Source organism: Pleurodeles waltl, chromosome 6 (genome assembly GCF_031143425.1).
Source record: "Pleurodeles waltl isolate 20211129_DDA chromosome 6, aPleWal1.hap1.20221129, whole genome shotgun sequence".
Taxonomy (NCBI): domain Eukaryota; kingdom Metazoa; phylum Chordata; class Amphibia; order Caudata; family Salamandridae; genus Pleurodeles; species Pleurodeles waltl.
This window is the reverse complement of record NC_090445.1, coordinates 11,911,891-11,929,761: the sequence shown is the minus strand read 5'-3', so window position 1 is coordinate 11,929,761 and position 17,871 is coordinate 11,911,891. Positions and strand designations below refer to the sequence as shown.

The window sequence follows — 17,871 nt, the reverse complement described above, 5'->3', positions numbered from 1 at the left end:
AAGTTATTGCTGAACGTATAGATGGCCGGTGTACTTACTAATTGGTTTAGCCCAGTTGGTGTTCTTTCTATTAGCAATAGGTTGCCGCATAGGCTGTCATTCAGGTACTTGTGCCCCATTGTTTGGGAGAAAACAGTGCTCTTCCTTTAGACTCGGAATTATGCACCCTATTTAAGGCCTTTTAAGAGGTAAATGATCTTGATGAAGTTTGGTTTATTACCTGTTTGGACACGGAACAATGTACTGTGCAGCTGTTTCACAACTTCCACCATCCAGGAGTCTAAGTCCAACATCCTCAGTTTATTCCAAAAGAGATCTCCGTTTCAAATGTGTTGCTAAAATCTACAAAGTATAGATTTCCCTTTCCCGTTCTCACCACAATATCTAGTTTCCCTAATAATGCCATAAGTCACTTGCAGTGAGAGGATCTGAAACCTGCTTGCTGTCACAAAAAGACATGCCGCCCTTCCGTGTCAAGCCAGTTCTTAATAAGGTGTGAAAAACCTTCTGCCAATGTCTGAAATGGCTGCTAAGCGGTAGCTTTTTGAATCCTTTCTGCATCCTTTTTAAAATCTAGGTACTAGAATGCTTCCCAGCCAAGACCCAGGTACCTCCATTCTGTTTAGAATATGTGTATAACTTCATGTTCGATGGCATCTGTCGCTGTAGATACGCATGTTCTGCAATAGCTTGCCATCTGGTGTTGGGCCGGAGTGTTACAAGTTGTTTTTCTTCGAAGAAGTCTTTCGAGTCACGGGACCGAGTGACTCCTCCTTTTGTCTCCATTGCGCATGGGCGTCGACTCCATCCTCGATTGTTTTTTTTCCGCCATCGGGTTCGGACGTGTTCCTGTCGCTCCGAGTTTCGGAACAGAAAAAATAGTTAATTTCGGAAGATTTTCGTCGGTATTGTTGCGTTCGGGATCGGCATACTTACATTCAACACCGCATCGAAGATCGAAGAGCTCCGGTGCCCTTCGGGGTAATTTTTCGATCCTCCGTCGGGGCCTGGTCGGCCCGACCGCGTGCTGAAGAACGCCGATGGAACGGACCCCGTTCCGTTTCTGCCCCAAATGCCACAATAAATACCCCTACACAGACCAACACTTGGTCTGCAACCTGTGCCTGTCACCTGAGCACAGCGAAGACACCTGCGAGGCCTGTCGTGCGTTCCGGTCCCGAAAAACACTCCGAGACCGTCGAGCCAGAAGACTTCAAATGGCGTCCGCACCGACAGCCCGACGGGAGTTCGAGGAACAGGAAGAGGAAGGTACCTTCTCGATCCAAGACTCAGACTCCGAAGGATTCGACGATACACAAACCGTGAGTAAGACGTCGAAAACCACACAAAGAAACATTTACAAGGCCCAGGGGACGCCACTGCCACCAGGCCATGGCTCAACCCATAAAATCGGTGACCGACCGTCGGCACCGAAAAAGGCCCAAACAGTGCCGAGATCGTCCGACTCCGGTCGAGACACCGGCACGCAGCCTTCTCGGGACCGAGAAAGTGCTGGAGACAAGCCTCGACACCGAGATGCCGGTGTGGACACGGCTCGACGCCGAGACAGCGGCACCGAAACAGATCGACGCCGAGAGGTTTCGGCCCCGAAAAGGAAAAAAGTCACCTCGGAGCCGAAAAAACACGCAGACACAGTTTCGACGCCGAAACAAACTGCAAGCGACCCAGCTTCAGGCTCTTATACAGAAGAGCACTCGCTAACCTCCCAAATGCAGAAGCATAGGTTTGAGGAAGAGCTACAAGCAACTGATGCGGACCATACGCAAAAGCGTATCTTCATTCAGCAGGGGACAGGAAAAATAAGCACCCTTCCCCCCATTAGGAGAAAGAGAAGGTTGGAGTTCCAGACGGAACAAGCACCACAACCAAAAGTGGTGAAAAGAGTTACACCACCACCCTCTCCTCCGCCCGTGATTAACGTTTCACCAGCACAAACGCCATCACACTCCCCAGCTCACACCACCATGAGCCAGGGTGACCAAGACCAGGACGCATGGGACCTATACGACGCCCCAGTGTCAGATAACAGCCCAGAGGCATACCCTACAAAACCATCTCCACCAGAAGACAGCACCGCGTACTCTCAGGTGGTGGCTAGAGCAGCACAATTTCACAACGTAAGCCTCCACTCAGAACAGGTCGAGGATGATTTCCTGTTCAACACACTCTCCTCCACCCACAGCTCCTACCAAAGCCTGCCTATGCTCCCTGGTATGCTCCGGCACGCAAAAGACATATTTAAGGACCCGGTCAAAAGTAGGGCAATCACACCAAGGGTGGAAAAAAAGTATAAGCCGCCTCCTACAGACCCGGCTTTCATCACAACACAGCTGCCACCAGACTCTGTTGTTGTAGGAGCAGCTAGGAAAAGGGCCAACTCTCACACATCTGGAGATGCACCACCCCCAGATAAAGAAAGCCGCAAGTTTGATGCAGCTGGTAAAAGAGTCGCAGCACAAGCTGCAAACCAGTGGCGCATCGCGAACTCCCAGGCACTACTTGCGCGCTATGACAGAGCCCACTGGGACGAGATGCAACATCTCATTGAACATCTGCCCAAAGACTTCCAAAATAGGGCAAAACAAGTGGTTGAGGAGGGACAGGCCATCTCCAACAACCAAATCCGCTCCTCCATGGACGCTGCAGATACAGCTGCACGGACAATTAATACATCTGTAACTATCAGAAGGCATGCATGGCTCCGAACGTCTGGATTTAAACCAGAGATTCAACAAGCAGTTCTCAATATGCCTTTTAATGAAAAAGAACTGTTCGGTCCAGAAGTGGACACAGCGATTGAGAAACTCAAAAAAGATACGGACACTGCCAAAGCCATGGGCGCACTCTACTCCCCGCAGAGCAGAGGGAATTACAGCTCATTCCGTAAAACGCCCTTTCGAGGGGGGTTTCGGGGTCAAAGCACACAAGCCAGCACCTCACAAGCCACACCGTCCAGTTACCAAGGACAGTATAGAGGAGGTTTTCGGGGACAATATAGAGGAGGGCAATTCCCTAGAAATAGAGGAAGATTCCAAAGCCCCAAAACCCCTACTACTAAACAGTGACTCACATGTCACTCACCCCCTCCACACAACACCAGTGGGGGGACGAATAGGTCATTATTACAGAGCATGGGAGAAAATCACTACAGACACTTGGGTTCTAGCAATTATCCAACATGGTTACTGCATAGAATTTCTACAGTTCCCTCCAAACATACCACCAAAAGCACAAAATTTAACAACACACCATTCCAATCTCCTAGAGATAGAAGTGCAGGCACTATTGCAAAAGAATGCAATCGAATTAGTGCCAAACACACAAATAAACACAGGAGTTTACTCACTGTACTTTCTGATACCAAAGAAGGACAAAACACTGAGACCAATCCTAGACCTCAGAGTAGTCAACACTTTCATCAAATCAGACCACTTCCACATGGTCACACTACAAGAAGTATTGCCATTGCTAAAGCTGCACGACTACATGGCAACTTTAGACCTCAAGGATGCTTATTTCCATATACCAATTCACCCATCGCACAGGAAATACCTAAGGTTTGTATTCAAAGGAATACATTACCAATTCAAGGTACTGCCTTTCGGATTAACAACCGCACCAAGAGTCTTTACCAAATGTCTAGCGGTAGTCGCTGCACACATCAGAAGGCAGCAAATACATGTGTTCCCATATCTAGACGACTGGCTAATCAAGGCCCATTCGTTAATAGAGTGCTCAAATCACACAAATCATATCATACAAACCCTCTTCAAACTAGGGTTCACCGTCAATTTCACAAAATCCAAGATTCGGCCACGCAAGGTACAACAATACCTGGGAGCCATAATAGACACATCAAAAGGAGTAGCCACTCCAAGTCCACAAAGAATTCAAAATTTCAACACCATCATACAACGCATGTATCCAACACAAAGGATACAAGCAAAGATGGTATTACAACTCCTAGGCATGATGTCATCATGCATAGCCATTGTCCCAAACGCAAGACTGCACATGAGGCCCTTACAACAATGCCTAGCATCACAGTGGTCTCAAGCACAGGGTCACCTTCTAGATCTGGTGTTAATAGACCGCCAAACTTACCTCTCGCTTCTGTGGTGGAACAACATAAATTTAAACAAGGGGCGGCCTTTTCAAGACCCAGTGCCACAATACGTAATAACAACAGATGCTTCCATGACAGGGTGGGGAGCACACCTCGATCAACACAGCATACAAGGACAATGGAACGTACATCAAACAAAACTGCATATCAATCACCTAGAACTTCTTGCAGTTTTTCAAGCACTAAAAGCTTTCCAACCAATAATAGTTCACAAATACATTCTCGTCAAAACAGACAACATGACAACAATGTATTATCTAAACAAGCAGGGAGGGACGCACTCCACGCAGTTAAGCATGTTAGCACAAAAAATTTGGCATTGGGCAATTCACAACCAAATTCGCCTAATTGCACAGTTTATACCAGGGATACAAAATCAACTCGCAGACAATCTCTCTCGAGATCACCAACAGGTCCACGAATGGGAAATTCACCCCCAAATACTGAACACTTATTTCAAACTCTGGGGAACACCTCAGATAGACTTGTTTGCGACAAGGGAGAACGCAAAATGCCAAAACTTCGCATCCAGATACCCACACAAACAATCCCAAGGCAATGCCCTATGGATGAACTGGTCAGGGATATTTGCTTACGCTTTTCCTCCTCTCCCTCTCCTTCCTTACCTGGTAAACAAACTCAGTCAAAGCAAACTCAAACTCATACTGATAGCACCAACTTGGGCAAGGCAACCCTGGTACACAACGCTGCTAGACCTATCAGTGGTACCCTGCATCAAATTGCCCAACAGGCCAGATCTGTTGACACAACACAACCAAAAGATCAGACACCCAGATCCAGCATCGCTGAATCTAGCAATCTGGCTCCTGAAATCCTAGAATTCGGGCACTTACAACTTACCCAAGAATGTATGGAAGTCATAAAACAAGCAAGAAGGCCATCCACCAGGCACTGCTATGCAAGTAAATGGAAGAGGTTTGTTTGCTACTGCCATATTAATCAAATACAACCATTACACACAACTCCAGAACATGTAGTGGGTTACTTGCTTCACTTACAAAAATCTAACCTAGCTTTCTCTTCCATTAAGATTCACCTTGCAGCAATATCTGCATACCTGCAGACTACCTATTCAACTTCCCTATATAAAATACCAGTCATTAAAGCATTCATGGAGGGCCTTAGGAGAATTATACCACCAAGAACACTACCTGTTCCTTCATGGAACCTAAATGTTGTCCTAACTAGACTTATGGGTCCACCTTTTGAACCCATGCACTCCTGCGACATACAGTTCCTAACCTGGAAGGTGGCATTTCTCATCGCCATTACTTCCCTGAGAAGAGTAAGCGAGATTCAGGCGTTTACTATACAGGAACCTTTTATACAACTACACAAAAATAAAGTCGTCCTAAGGACCAATCCTAAATTTTTGCCAAAGGTTATTTCACCGTTCCATCTAAATCAAACAGTGGAACTTCCGGTGTTCTTTCCACAGCCAGATACCGTAGCTGAAAGGGCACTACATACATTAGATGTCAAAAGAGCATTAATGTATTACATTGACAGAACAAAGAACATCAGAAAGACTAAACAACTCTTTATTGCATTTCAAAAACCTCATGCAGGAAACCCAATTTCAAAACAAGGTATAGCCAGATGGATAGTTAAATGCATCCAAATCTGCTACCTTAAAGCTAAACGACAGCTGCCCATTACACCAAGGGCACACTCAACCAGAAAGAAAGGTGCTACCATGGCCTTTCTAGGAAACATCCCAATGCAAGAAATATGTAAGGCAGCCACATGGTCTACGCCTCACACATTCACCAAGCACTACTGTGTAGACGTGTTATCCGCACAACAAGCCACAGTAGGTCAAGCTGTATTAAGGACATTATTTCAGACTACTTCCACTCCTACAGGCTGATCCACCGCTTTTGGGGAAATAACTGCTTACTAGTCTATTGCAGAACATGCGTATCTACAGCGACAGATGCCATCGAACTGAAAATGTCACTTACCCAGTGTACATCTGTTCGTGGCATCAGTCGCAGTAGATTCGCATGTGCCCACCCGCCTCCCCGGGAGCCTGTAGCAGTTTGGAAGTTACCTTCAATTATTTATATATGTATCATCTCAACCTTAAATAAGTGCATACTTAGTCACTCCATTGCATGGGCACTATTACTACAATTCAACTCCTACCTCACCCTCTGCGGGGAAAAACAATCGAGGATGGAGTCGACGCCCATGCGCAATGGAGACAAAAGGAGGAGTCACTCGGTCCCGTGACTCGAAAGACTTCTTCGAAGAAAAACAACTTGTAACACTCCGGCCCAACACCAGATGGCGAGCTATTGCAGAACATGCGAATCTACTGCGACTGATGCCACGAACAGATGTACACTGGGTAAGTGACATTTTCATTACTGCCTTGTCCTAAGAGTTTAAAAAAATGCTGCTGATACGGCTTTTGCTTAATATGCAATCTGAAATCAGGTTGTCCTCGGTCACCATGCTAACGGTTGCAGACTGCCTTCGTTTAGTATAATTGTTCTGTGTTGAGACTGCTATTGTTTAGTGTCCTCTTTGTGAGGAGGCTGGTATTGCCCAGTGTACTCTGTCAGTATTCTGACATTGTTTAGTATCCTCGCTGTCATAAGGCTTCCTTGGTTTTGTGTTCTTTCTTTGATGAGTTTGTTTCAGTTTAGTGTCCTGTCTATGATGAGGATGTCATTGTATGGGGTCCGCTCTGTGACAAGGCTTTCACTGTTTAGTAACTTCTCTGTGACAAGGATGTCACTTTTTAGTAACCTCTCTGTAATAAAGGCTACCATGTTTAGTAACCTCTCAGTGACAAGGCTGCCATGTTTAGTAACCTCTCTGTGACAAGGCTGCCATGGTTAGTAACCTCTCTGTGACAAGGCTGCCATGGTTAGTAACCTCTCTGTGACAAGGCTGCCATGGTTAGTAGCCTCTGTGACAAGGCTCTCTCTGTTTAGTAACCTCTCTGTAACAAGACTTTCACTAGTTAGTAGCCTCTGTGACAAGGGTGTCATGTTTAGTAAGCTATCTATGATGAGGCTGCAGTGTTTAGTAACCTCTCTGTGACAAGGCTGTCACTGTTTAGCAACCTCTGTGACAAGGCTTTCACTGTTTAGCAACCTCTGTGACAAGGCTTTCACTGTTTAGTAACCTCTGTGACAAGGCTTTCACTTTTTAGTAACCTGCCTGTGACAAGGCTGCCATGTTTAGTAACCTCTCTGTGACAAGGCTGCCATGTTTAGTAACCTCTCTGTGACAAGGCTGCCATGTTTAGTAACCTCTCAGTGACAAGGCTGCCATGTTTAGTAACCTCTGTGATAATACTCTCTCTGTTTAGTAGCCTTTCTGTGACAAGGCTGTCACTGTTTAGTAACCTCTGTGACAAGGGTGTCATGTTTAGTAACCTGCCTGTGACAAGGCTGCCATGTTTAGTAACCTCTCTGTGACAAGGCTGCCATGTTTAGTAACGTCTCTGAGACAAGGCTGCCATGTTTAGTAACCTCTCAGTGACAAGGCTGCCATGTTTAGCAACCTCTGTGACAAGGCTTTCACTTTTTAGTAACCTGCCTGTGACAAGGATGCCATGTTTAGTAACCTGCCTGTGACAAGGATGCCATGTTCAGTAACTTCTCTGTGACAAGGGTGTCATGTTTAGGAACCTGCCTGTGACAAGGCTGCCATGTTTAGTAACCTCTCTGTGACAAGGCTGCCATGTTTAGTAACCTCTCAGAGACAAGGCTGCCATGTTTAGTAACCTCTCCGTGACAAGGCTGCTATGTTTAGTAACCTCTGTGACAAGGCTGTCACTGTTTAGTAGGCTCTGTGACAAGGGTGTCATGTTTAGTAACCTCTCTGTGACAAGGCTTTCATGTTTAGTAACCTCTCTGTGTCAAGGCTTTCACTGTTTAGTAACCTATCTATGACAAGGCTCTCTCTGTTTAGTAACCTCTCCATGACAGGGCTCTCTCTGTTTAGTAACCTCTCCATGACAAGGCTGTCACTGTTTAGTAACCTTTCTGTGATAAGGCTGTGATAGTTTAGTAACCTCTCTGTGACAAGGCTGTCACTGTTAAGTAACCTCTCTGTGACAAGGCTTCCACTGTTTAGTAACCTCTCTGTGACAATGCTGTCCCTGTTTAGTAACCTATCTGTGAGAAGGCTATCACTGTTTCGTAACCACTCTGACATGGCTGTCTTGTTCAGTAAACTCTCTGTGACAAGGCTGCCTTTGTTTAGTAACCTCTCTGTGACAAGGTTGTCACTGTTTAGTAATCTCTCTGTGACAAGGCTGTCTCTGTTTAGTAATCTCTCTTTGACAAGGCTGCCATGTTTAGTAACCTCTCTGCGACAAGGCTGTCTTTGTTTAGTAAACTCTCTGTGACAAGGCTTTCATTGTTTAGTAACGTCTCTGTGACAAAGCTGTCCCTGTTTAGTAACCTCTCTGTGACAAGGCTTTCTTTGTTTAGTAACCTCTCTGTGACAAGGCTTTCTTTGTTTAGTAACCTCTCTCTGACAAGGCTGTCACTGTTTAGTAACCTCTCTGTGACAAGGCTGTCACTGTTTAGTAACCTCTGTGACAAGGCTTCCCCTGTTTAGTAACCTCTTTGTGACAAGGCTGTCACTGTTTAGTAACCTCTCTGTGACAAGGCTTCCCCTGTTTAGTAACCTCTCTGTGACAAGGCTGTCACTGTTTAGTAACCTCTGTGACAAGGCTTTCACTGTTTAGTAACCTTTTTGTAACAAGGCTCTCCCTGTTTGGTAAACTCTATGACAAGGCTCTCTCTGTTGGGTGTCATGTTTAGTAACCTCTCTGTGACAAGGCTTGCTCTGTTCATGGTCCTTTCTGTGACAAGGCTGTCATGGGTAGTGTGCTGGTGGACATGGGCCCCTTGTCACTGGTGCCACTGTTTAGGGTCCTTTCTGTGTCAATCCTGTCACTGTTTAGTAACCTCTCTGTGACAAGGCTTCCCCTGTTTAGTAACCTCTGTGACAAGGCTCTCGCTGTTTACTAACCTCTCTGTGACAAGGCTTGCTCTGTTCAGGGTCCTTTCTGTGATGAGGCTCGCTCTGTTGAGGGTCCTTTTTGTGACAAGACTGTCACGGGTAGTGTGCTGGTGGTATGGGCCCCTTGTCACTGGTGCCACTGTTCAGGGTCCTTTCTGTGACAGTGCTGTCACGGGTAGTGTGCTGGTGGTATGGGCCCCTTGTCAATGGTGCCACTGTTGAGGGTCCTTTCTGTGACAAGGCTGTCACGGGTAGTGTGCTGTTGGTATGGGCCCCTTGTCACTGGTGCCACTGTTCAGGGTCCTTTCTGTGACAAGGCTGTCACGGGTAGTGTGCTGGTGGACATGGGCCCCTTGTCACTGGTGCCACTGTTCAGGGTCCCTTCTGTGACAAGGCTGTCACGGGTAGTGTGCTGGTGGACATGGGCCCCTTGTCACTGGTGCCACTGTTCAGGGTCCTTTCGGTGACAAGGCTGTCACAGGTAGTGTGCTGGTGGACATGGGCCCTTCGTCACTGGTGCCACTGTTCAGGGTCCTTTCTGTCACGGGTACTGTGCTGGTGGACATGGGCCCCTCGTCGCTTGTGCCACTTTTCAGGGTCCTTTCTGTCACGGGTAGTGTGCTAGTGGACATGGACCCCTCATCCCTGGAGTCACTCTACTCTCTCATTCCTTGCAGCTGGTCATCATGGCCCTGAAGAGTCACAAGTATGACAAGACCATCCAGGTGACAGGCAGTGCCGCCCTCTTCTACCTCACCAACTCTGAGTACCGCATGGAGCAGAGCGTGAAGCTTCGGCGGCAGGTCATCCAGGTGGTACTCAACGGTATGGAGTCTTACCAGGAGGTGACGGTAAGTTACCCACCAGGTCATTCTTGACAGCCCCCGGCCTCTGCCGGCAGCACTGTTGGTGTGTTCTGTGATAGTCCTGTGCTTGTCATGTGGAGGAGCACTAAGAGTGTGTGTGAGACCGTGTCTCAGTCAGCCAGTCCCTGCCACCTGTGAAACCTTTAACGCGCTCTGTCTGTCCTGAGTAGTGGTTTAGTTTCGCTGCGGAGGACCGTCATATGTGGCACATTAGATTCTGCAGACCTTGCTGTCCTCCAGGATCTTGGTCCACTCTGCCCTTTTATGGCAGTGGTCTGGCCTCCATGTGGAAGAAACACGGACAGATTGGATGCTGCTTGTCACCAGTACCTTTTGTTCACATGTCCTGCCATGATCTTCGTTTGGGGGAGACTTGTTTGTGACGCGTTGGCTTCTGCTGCCCTCAGTAGCTTTGCCTGCATTTCCAGAAGACAGAAGCTTTCAGTACCTGAGCTGCTTCCCCAGTGATGCCCGACCAGCCCTTTTCTTCTCCCCACCAGGTGCAGCGGAACTGCTGCCTGACGCTGTGTAACTTTAGCATCCCGGACGAGCTGGAGTTCCAGTACCGCCGCGTGAACGAGCTGTTACTCAACATCCTGAACCTCACCCGCCAGGACGAATCCATCCAGCGCATCGCCGTCCACCTCTGCAATGCCCTGGTCTGCCAGGTGGACAATGACCACAAGGAGGCTGTGGGCAAGATGGGCTTTGTCATGGTAGGTGGGAGGGATGTTTGATGCTGGTTAGAGCAGGTTAATAGAGAGGGCATGCATCGTGCTGACTGAAAGGTGTGGAGCAGGGAATGTGAGTGAGCATGCAGCAGAGTATGTGAGAGAGCATGCAGCAGAGTATGTGAGAACATGCAGCAGAGTATGCGAGAGAACATGCAGCAGAGTATGCGAGAGAATATGCAGCAGAGTATGCGAGAGAACATGCAGCAGAGTATGCGAGAGAACATGCAGCAGAGTATGCGAGAGAACATGCAGCAGAGTATGCGAGAGAACATGCAGCAGAGTATGCGAGAGAACATGCAGCAGAGTATGCTAGAGAACATGCAGCAGAGTATGCTAGAGAACATGCAGCAGAGTATGCGAGAGAACATGCAGCAGAGTATGTGAGGACATGCAGCAGAGTATGTGAGGACATGCAGCAGAGTATGTGAGGACATGCAGCAGAGTATGTGAGGACATGCAGCAGAGTATGTGAGGACATGCAGCAGAGTATGTGAGGACATGCAGCAGAGCATGTGAGGACATGCAGCAGAGCATGTGAGGACATTCAGCAGAGCATGTGAGGACATTCAGCAGAGCATGTGAGGACATGCAGCAGAGCATGTGAGAACATGCAGCAGAGCATGTGAGAACATGCAGGAGAGTATGTGAGGACATGCAGCAGAGTATGTGAGGATATGCAGCAGAGTACGTGAGAGAACATGCAGCAGAGTACGTGAGACACCATGCAGCAGAGTACCTGAGAGACCATGCAGCAGAGTACCTGAGAGACCATGCAGCAGAGTACGTGAGAGACCATGCAGCAGAGTCTGTGAGAGACCATGCAGCAGAGTCTGTGAGAGACCATGCAGCAGCGTATGTGAGAGAACATGCAGCAGAGTATGTGAGAGAGCATGCAGCAGAGTATGTGAGAGAACATGCAGCAGAGTATGTGAGAGAGCATGCAGCAGAGTATGTGAGAGAGCATGCAGCAGAGTATGTGAGAGAACATGCAGCAGAGTATGTGAGGATTGGAGCAGGTCATTTGAGAGGGTATGCAACAGAGCATGTGAGGGTGGAGCAGGGTATGAGAGAACATGCAGCAAGGTATGGGGGTAGGGGAGGAGCAGGTCATATAAGAGGGTATGCAACAGTATGAGGGGTGGAGCAGGGTATGTGAGAGAACATGCAGCAAAGTATGTGAGGGGTGGAGCAGGGCATGTGAGAGGGTCTGCAACAGTATGAGGGGCAGAGCGGGCGTGAGAGAACATGCAGCAGAGTATGTGAGAGAACATGCAGCAAAGTATGTGAGGGGTGGAGCAGGGCATGTTAGAGAACATGCAGCAGAGTATGTGAGGGGTGGAGCAGGTTATGTGAGCGGGTATGCAGCAGAGTATGTGACGGGTAGAGCAGGTTGTGTGAGAGGGTATGTAGCAGGGGATGTGAGAGGGTATGCAGCAGAGTATGTGAGGGGTGGAGCAGGGGGTGTGAGGGTGCAGCAGAGTATGTGAGGGGTGGAGCAGGGGACGAGGGTCAGTGGAGCAGGTTATGTGAGAGGTAATGCAGCAGAGTATGTGAAGGGTGGAGCAAGTTATGTGAGAGGGTATGCAGCAGGGTAAATGAGGGGTGGAGCAGGGGATGTGAGAGGGTATGCAGCAGAGTATGTGAGGGGTAGAGCGGGGTATGTGGGTCAGTGGACCAGGTTATGTGAGAGGGTATGCAGCAGAGTATGTGAGGGGTGGAGCAGGTTATGTGAGAGGGTATGCAGCAGAGTATGTGAGGGGCAGAGCAGGTTATGTGAGGGCATGAGCAGAGTATGTGAGGGGTTGAGCAGGTTATGTGAGAGGGTATACAGAAGAGTATGTGAGGGGTGGAGCAGGGAATGTGGGTCCATGGAGCAGGTTATTCGAGAGGGTATGCAGCAGGGTATGTGAGGGTGGAGCAGGTTATGTGAGAGGGTATACAGCAGAGTATGTGAGGGTGGAGCAGGTTATGTGAGAGGGTATACAGCAGAGTATGTGGGTGGTGGAGCAGGTTATGTGAGAGGGTATGCGGCAGAGTATGTGAGGGGTGGAGCATGGGATGTGAGAGGGTATGCAGCAGAGTATGTGAGGGGTGGAGCAGGGGATGTGAGAGGGTATACAGCAGAGTATGTGGGGGTAGAGCAGGTTATGTGAGAGGGTATGCAGCAGAGTATGTGAGGGTGGGGCAGGTTATGTGAGAGGGTATGCAGCAGAGTATGTGACGGGTAGAGCCGGTTGTGTGAGAGGGTATGCAGCAGAGTATGTGAGGGGTGGAGCATGGGATGTGAGAGGGTATGCAGCAGAGTATATGAGGGGTGGAGCAGGAGATGTGAGAGGGTATGCAGCAGAGTATGTGGGGGTAGAGCAGGTTATGTGAGAGGGTATGCAGCAGAGTATGTGAGGGTGGGGCAGGTTATGTGAGAGGGTATGCAGCAGAGTATGTGACGGGTAGAGCCGGTTGTGTGAGAGGGTATGCAGCAGAGTATGTGAGGGGTGGAGCAGGTTATGTGAGAGGGTATGCAGCAGAGTATGTGTGGGTGGAGCAGGTTATGTGAGAGGGTATGCAGCAGAGTATGTGAGGGGTGGAGCAGGTTATGTGAGAGGGTATGCCGCAGAGTATGTGAGGGGTGGAGCAGGTTATGTGAGAGGGTATACAGCAGAGTGTGTGACTGGAGCAGGGGATGTGAGAGGGTATGCAGCAGAGTATGTAAGGGGTGGAGCAGGTTTTTTTGAGAGGGTATGCAGCAGGGTGTGTGAGGGAAAGAGTGGGGATGTGTGTCAGTGGAGCAGGTTATGTGAGAGGGTATGCAGCAGGGTATGTGAGAGGGTATGCAGCAGAGTATGTGAGGCGTGGGTCAGTGGAGCAGGTTATTTGAAAGGATATGCAGCAGAGTATGTGACTGGGTGGAGCAGGGGGGGAGGTTTCAGCAGAGTATGTCAGGGGTAGACCAGGGGATGTGAGAGAACATGCAGCAGAGTATGTGAGGGGTGGAGCAGTGGATGTCAGTGTTGGACCAGGTTATGTGAAAGGGTATGCAGCAGAGTATGTGAGGGGTGGAGCAGGTTATGTGAGAGGGTATGCAGCAGGGTATGTGAGAGGGTATTAAGCAGAGTATGTGAGGGGTGGAGCAGTGGATGTCAGTGTTGGACCAGGTTATGTGAGAGGGTACGCAGCAGGGTATGTGAGAGGTGGAGCAGGGACGATGAGGGGTGGAGCAGGGGATGAGAGGGTATGCAGCAGTGTGTGTGAGGGGTGGAGCAGGGGATGTAATGGTATGCAGCACAGGATATGGGGGTGAAGTATGTTATGTGAGAGGGTATGCAACAGTATGTGAGGGGTGGAGCAGGGGGTGTGAGGGTGCAGCAGAGTACGTGAGGGGTGGAGCAGGGGATGTGAGTCAGTGGAGCAGGTTATGTGAGAGGGTATGCAGCAGAGTATGTGAAGGGTGGAGCAGGTTATGTGAGAGGGTATGCAGCAGGGTAAATGAGGGGTGGAGCAGGGCATCTGAGAGGGTATGCAGCAGAGTATGTGAGGGGTTGAGCGGGGTATGTGGGTCAGTGGACCAGGTTATGTGAGAGGGTGTGCAGCATAGTATGTGAGGGGTGGAGCAGGTTATGTGAAAGGGTATACAGGAGAGTATGTGAGGGGTGGAGCAGGTTATGTGAGAGGGTATGCAGCAGAGTATGTGAGGGTGGAGCAGGTTATGTGAGGGTATGAGCAGGTTATGTGAGGGTATTTGCAGAGTATGTGAGGGATGGAGCAGGTTATGTGAGGGGGTATACAGCAGAGTATGTGAGGGGTGGAGCATGGGATGTGAGAGGGTATGCAGCAGAGTATGTGAGGGGTGGAGCAGGTTATGTGAGAGGGTATACAGCAGAGTATATGAGGAGTGGAGCAGGGGATATGAGAGGGTATGCAGCAGAGTATGTGAGAGTTTTGGAGCAGAGTATATTTGAGAGTGTTGGAGCAGGGTTTGTGACAGGGTATGGAGCAGAGTATGTGTGAGAGAGTTGGAGCAGGTTTTGTGAGAGGGTATGCAGCAAAGTATATGTGAGAGTGTTGGAGCAGGTTTTGTGAGAGGGTATGCAGCAGAGTATATGTGAGAGTGTTGGAGCAGGGTTTGTGACAGGGTGTGGAGCAGAGTATGTGTGTGAGATTTGGAGCAGGGTTTGTGAGAGGGTGTGCAGCAGAGTATATGTGAGAGTGTTGGAGCAGGGTTTGTGACAGGGTATGCAGCAGAGTACGTGTGAGAGAGTTGGAGCAGGGTTTGTGACAGGGTATGGAGCAGAGTATATGTGAGAGTGTTGGAGCAGGGTTTGTGACAGGGTATGGAGCAGAGTATGTGTGAGAGTGTTGGAGCAGGGTTTGTGACATGGTATGCAGCAGAGTATGTGTGAGAGTTGGAGCAGGGTTTGTGAGAGGGTGTGCAGCAGGGTATATGTGAGAATGTTGGAGCAAGGTTTGTGAGAGGGTATGGAGCAGAGTATATGTGAGAGTGTTGGAGCAGGGTTTGTGACAGGGTATGGAGCAGAGTATGTGTGAGAGAGTTGGAGCAGGGTTTGTGAGAGGGTGTGCAGCAGAGTACATGTGAGAATGTTGGCGCAAGGTTTGTGAGAGGGTATGCAGTAGAGTATATGTGAGAGTGTTGGAGCAGGGTTTGTGACAGGGTATGGAGCAGAGTATGTGTGAGAGAGTTGGAGCAAGGTTTGTGAGAGGGTATGCAGCAGAGTATGTGTGAGAGTTGGAGCAGGGTTTGTGAGAGGGTATGCAGCAGGGTATATGTGTGAGTCTTGGAGCAGGTTTTGTAACAGGGTATGCTGCAGAGTATGTGTGAGAGAGTTGGAGCAGGGTTTGTGAGAGGGTATGCAGCAGGGTATATGAGGGGGTGGAAGAGAGGATGTAAAAAAGATAGAGCTGGGTATGTGATGTGCTGGGTTTCATATGTGAGGGGTATAGCAAGTTATGTGAGAGTAAGGGTGAGGAGGGAGGTATCTCAGTCGGCAACCAGGGCAGATGTACATGCAAGACCCATCACGTATACAGCTACAGCTGTTGAAGGGTCCAACAAAGTGTGAGAATGGTGAAGGTGTAAGGGGAAAGGCGAGGGGCTAAGGTGAAGGAGATGGGTATGTGCAGTGGGAAGGGGGAGAGGTGTTTAGTTACAGGGACAGTACTGCAGCTGTGCATGTGAGAAGCTGTTTACCTTCTGGCGTTGACCCTCCTTCTTAACAAAGTAATTAGTTCTAAACTTGTGCATATGTAGAAGCAGTCCTAGCTTTACACTTGCATGGAAGGGTATCTTACACCAGCACTGCAGCAGACCTCTGGTGTCTAGCCCAGGAAGCACAGTGTGCCCTAAGGTGGGGATGGAAGTTACTAAATGGTCAGTTGGATTGCACATCAGCTCTGGCACTGACTGTGGAGGGAGCATCCCAGGGCAGAAGGCCTCTTCGTGGGGGGCTAAGAGGACTTTATTCAGGAGAGGGGTGGCTGTGGCATGGGCCTTCATGTCTCTCCCTTCTCCTTTGCAGACGATGCTGAAGCTGATTCAGAAGAAGCTGCTGGACAGGACGGTCAGTATGTGCTCCACATTGACACACGTGCAGCTTTGGGTCACTGAGACTTGGTCACTGTAAACAAGCACTTAAAACACTATCTCTCCATATACACAAGAATGTCCACAAATAGGACTCTCATACATGTGGGTCTGGTCACCCATGCTTGCAAGAGAGCAGCGGGTCCTCCAGACATGATGTTGGAGTCAACCTGTGTCTTCACTACTCCTTTCTCACTAGAAATAGCCTAGTGCTGCTTTTCTATCCTTCATGGTTTTATTTTTTTAACTTGTTAACTCAAAATTAGAATATTGCAAAAATAGTAGTTGTGTGCTGTGGCGAAACTGTTACACTTAACATGCAGCAGAAATAAGTTTCTTTATTATCGTTACCAGTCTATGAAAGATCGGCCCCTTTGTCAAGCTGCAGAAAAGATCAGTGATGTTGACTTGGGCTGTAAAAATGCTCTGGAGAGTCTTATGCAAACATTGAGTTAGACCATAGCCAATCTCTGGAGGGTCTCCTCCGCACATTGAGTTAGACCATAGCCAATCTCTGGAGGGTCTCCTCCGCACATTGAGTTAGACTATAGCCAATCTCTGGAGGGTCTCCTCCGCACATTGAGTTAGACTATAGCCAATCTCTGGAGGGTCTCCTCCACACATTGAGTTATACTATAGGCAATCTCTGGAGGGTCTCCTCCACACATTGAGTTAGACTATAGCCAATCTCTGGAGGGTCTCCTCCACACATTGAGTTAGACTATAGCCAATCTCTGGAGGGTCTCCTCCACACATTGAGTTAGACTATAGCCAATCTCTGGAGGGTCTCCTCCACACATTGAGTTAGACTATAGCCAATTTCTGGAGGGTCTCCTCCACACATTGAGTTAGACTATAGCCAATCTCTGGAGGGTCACCTCCGCACATTGAGTTAGACTATAGCCAATCTCTGGATCATGCATTGTTATGAAGGGTCTTGATCTGTGAGTGTTGGTATGAAGGGACCTGATCAGAGCGTGCTGTTAGGGCCTTGACCTGAGAGCATTGTTATGAAGGGACCTGATCTGAGCGTGTTGTTAGGGTCTTGACCTGGGAGCATTGTTATGAAGGGACCTGATCTCAGAGCGTTGTTATGAAGAGCCTTGACCTGAGAGCATTGTTATGAAGGACCTTGACCTGAGAGCATTGTTATGAAGGACCTTGATCTGAGAGAGCTGTTATGATGGGACCTGATCTGAGAGCGTTGTTATGAAGGGTCTTGATCTGATAGCGTTGGTATAAAGGGACCTGACCTGAGAGCGTTGTTAGGGCCTTGATCTGAGAGCGTTGTTAGGGCCTTGATCCGAGAGCATTGTTATGAAGGGTCTTGATCTGAGAGCGTTGGTATGAAGGGACCTGATGTGACAGTGCTGTTAGGGCCTTGACCTGAGAGCGTTGATCTGAAGGGCCTTCATCTGAGAGCGTTGTTATGAAGTGCCTTGGTCTGAGAGCATTGTTACGAAGGACCTTGGTCTGAGAGCGTTGTTAGGACCTTGATCTGAGAGCGTTGTTATG

At 48.7% G+C, this 17,871-nt stretch overlaps 1 protein-coding gene across 1 annotated transcript in view; it reads left to right on the top strand.

Annotated features, from left to right (window-relative positions):
- ZER1 (zyg-11 related cell cycle regulator) overlaps positions 1-17,871 on the top strand; it is a 287,758-nt gene that overhangs the window by 157,176 nt on the left and 112,711 nt on the right. The window contains exons 8-10 of the mRNA XM_069237017.1: positions 9,838-10,011; positions 10,527-10,742; positions 16,292-16,333. Of these exons, the coding sequence (XP_069093118.1) occupies positions 9,838-10,011; positions 10,527-10,742; positions 16,292-16,333 (432 nt within the window). The remainder of the gene's footprint in view (positions 1-9,837; positions 10,012-10,526; positions 10,743-16,291; positions 16,334-17,871) is intronic.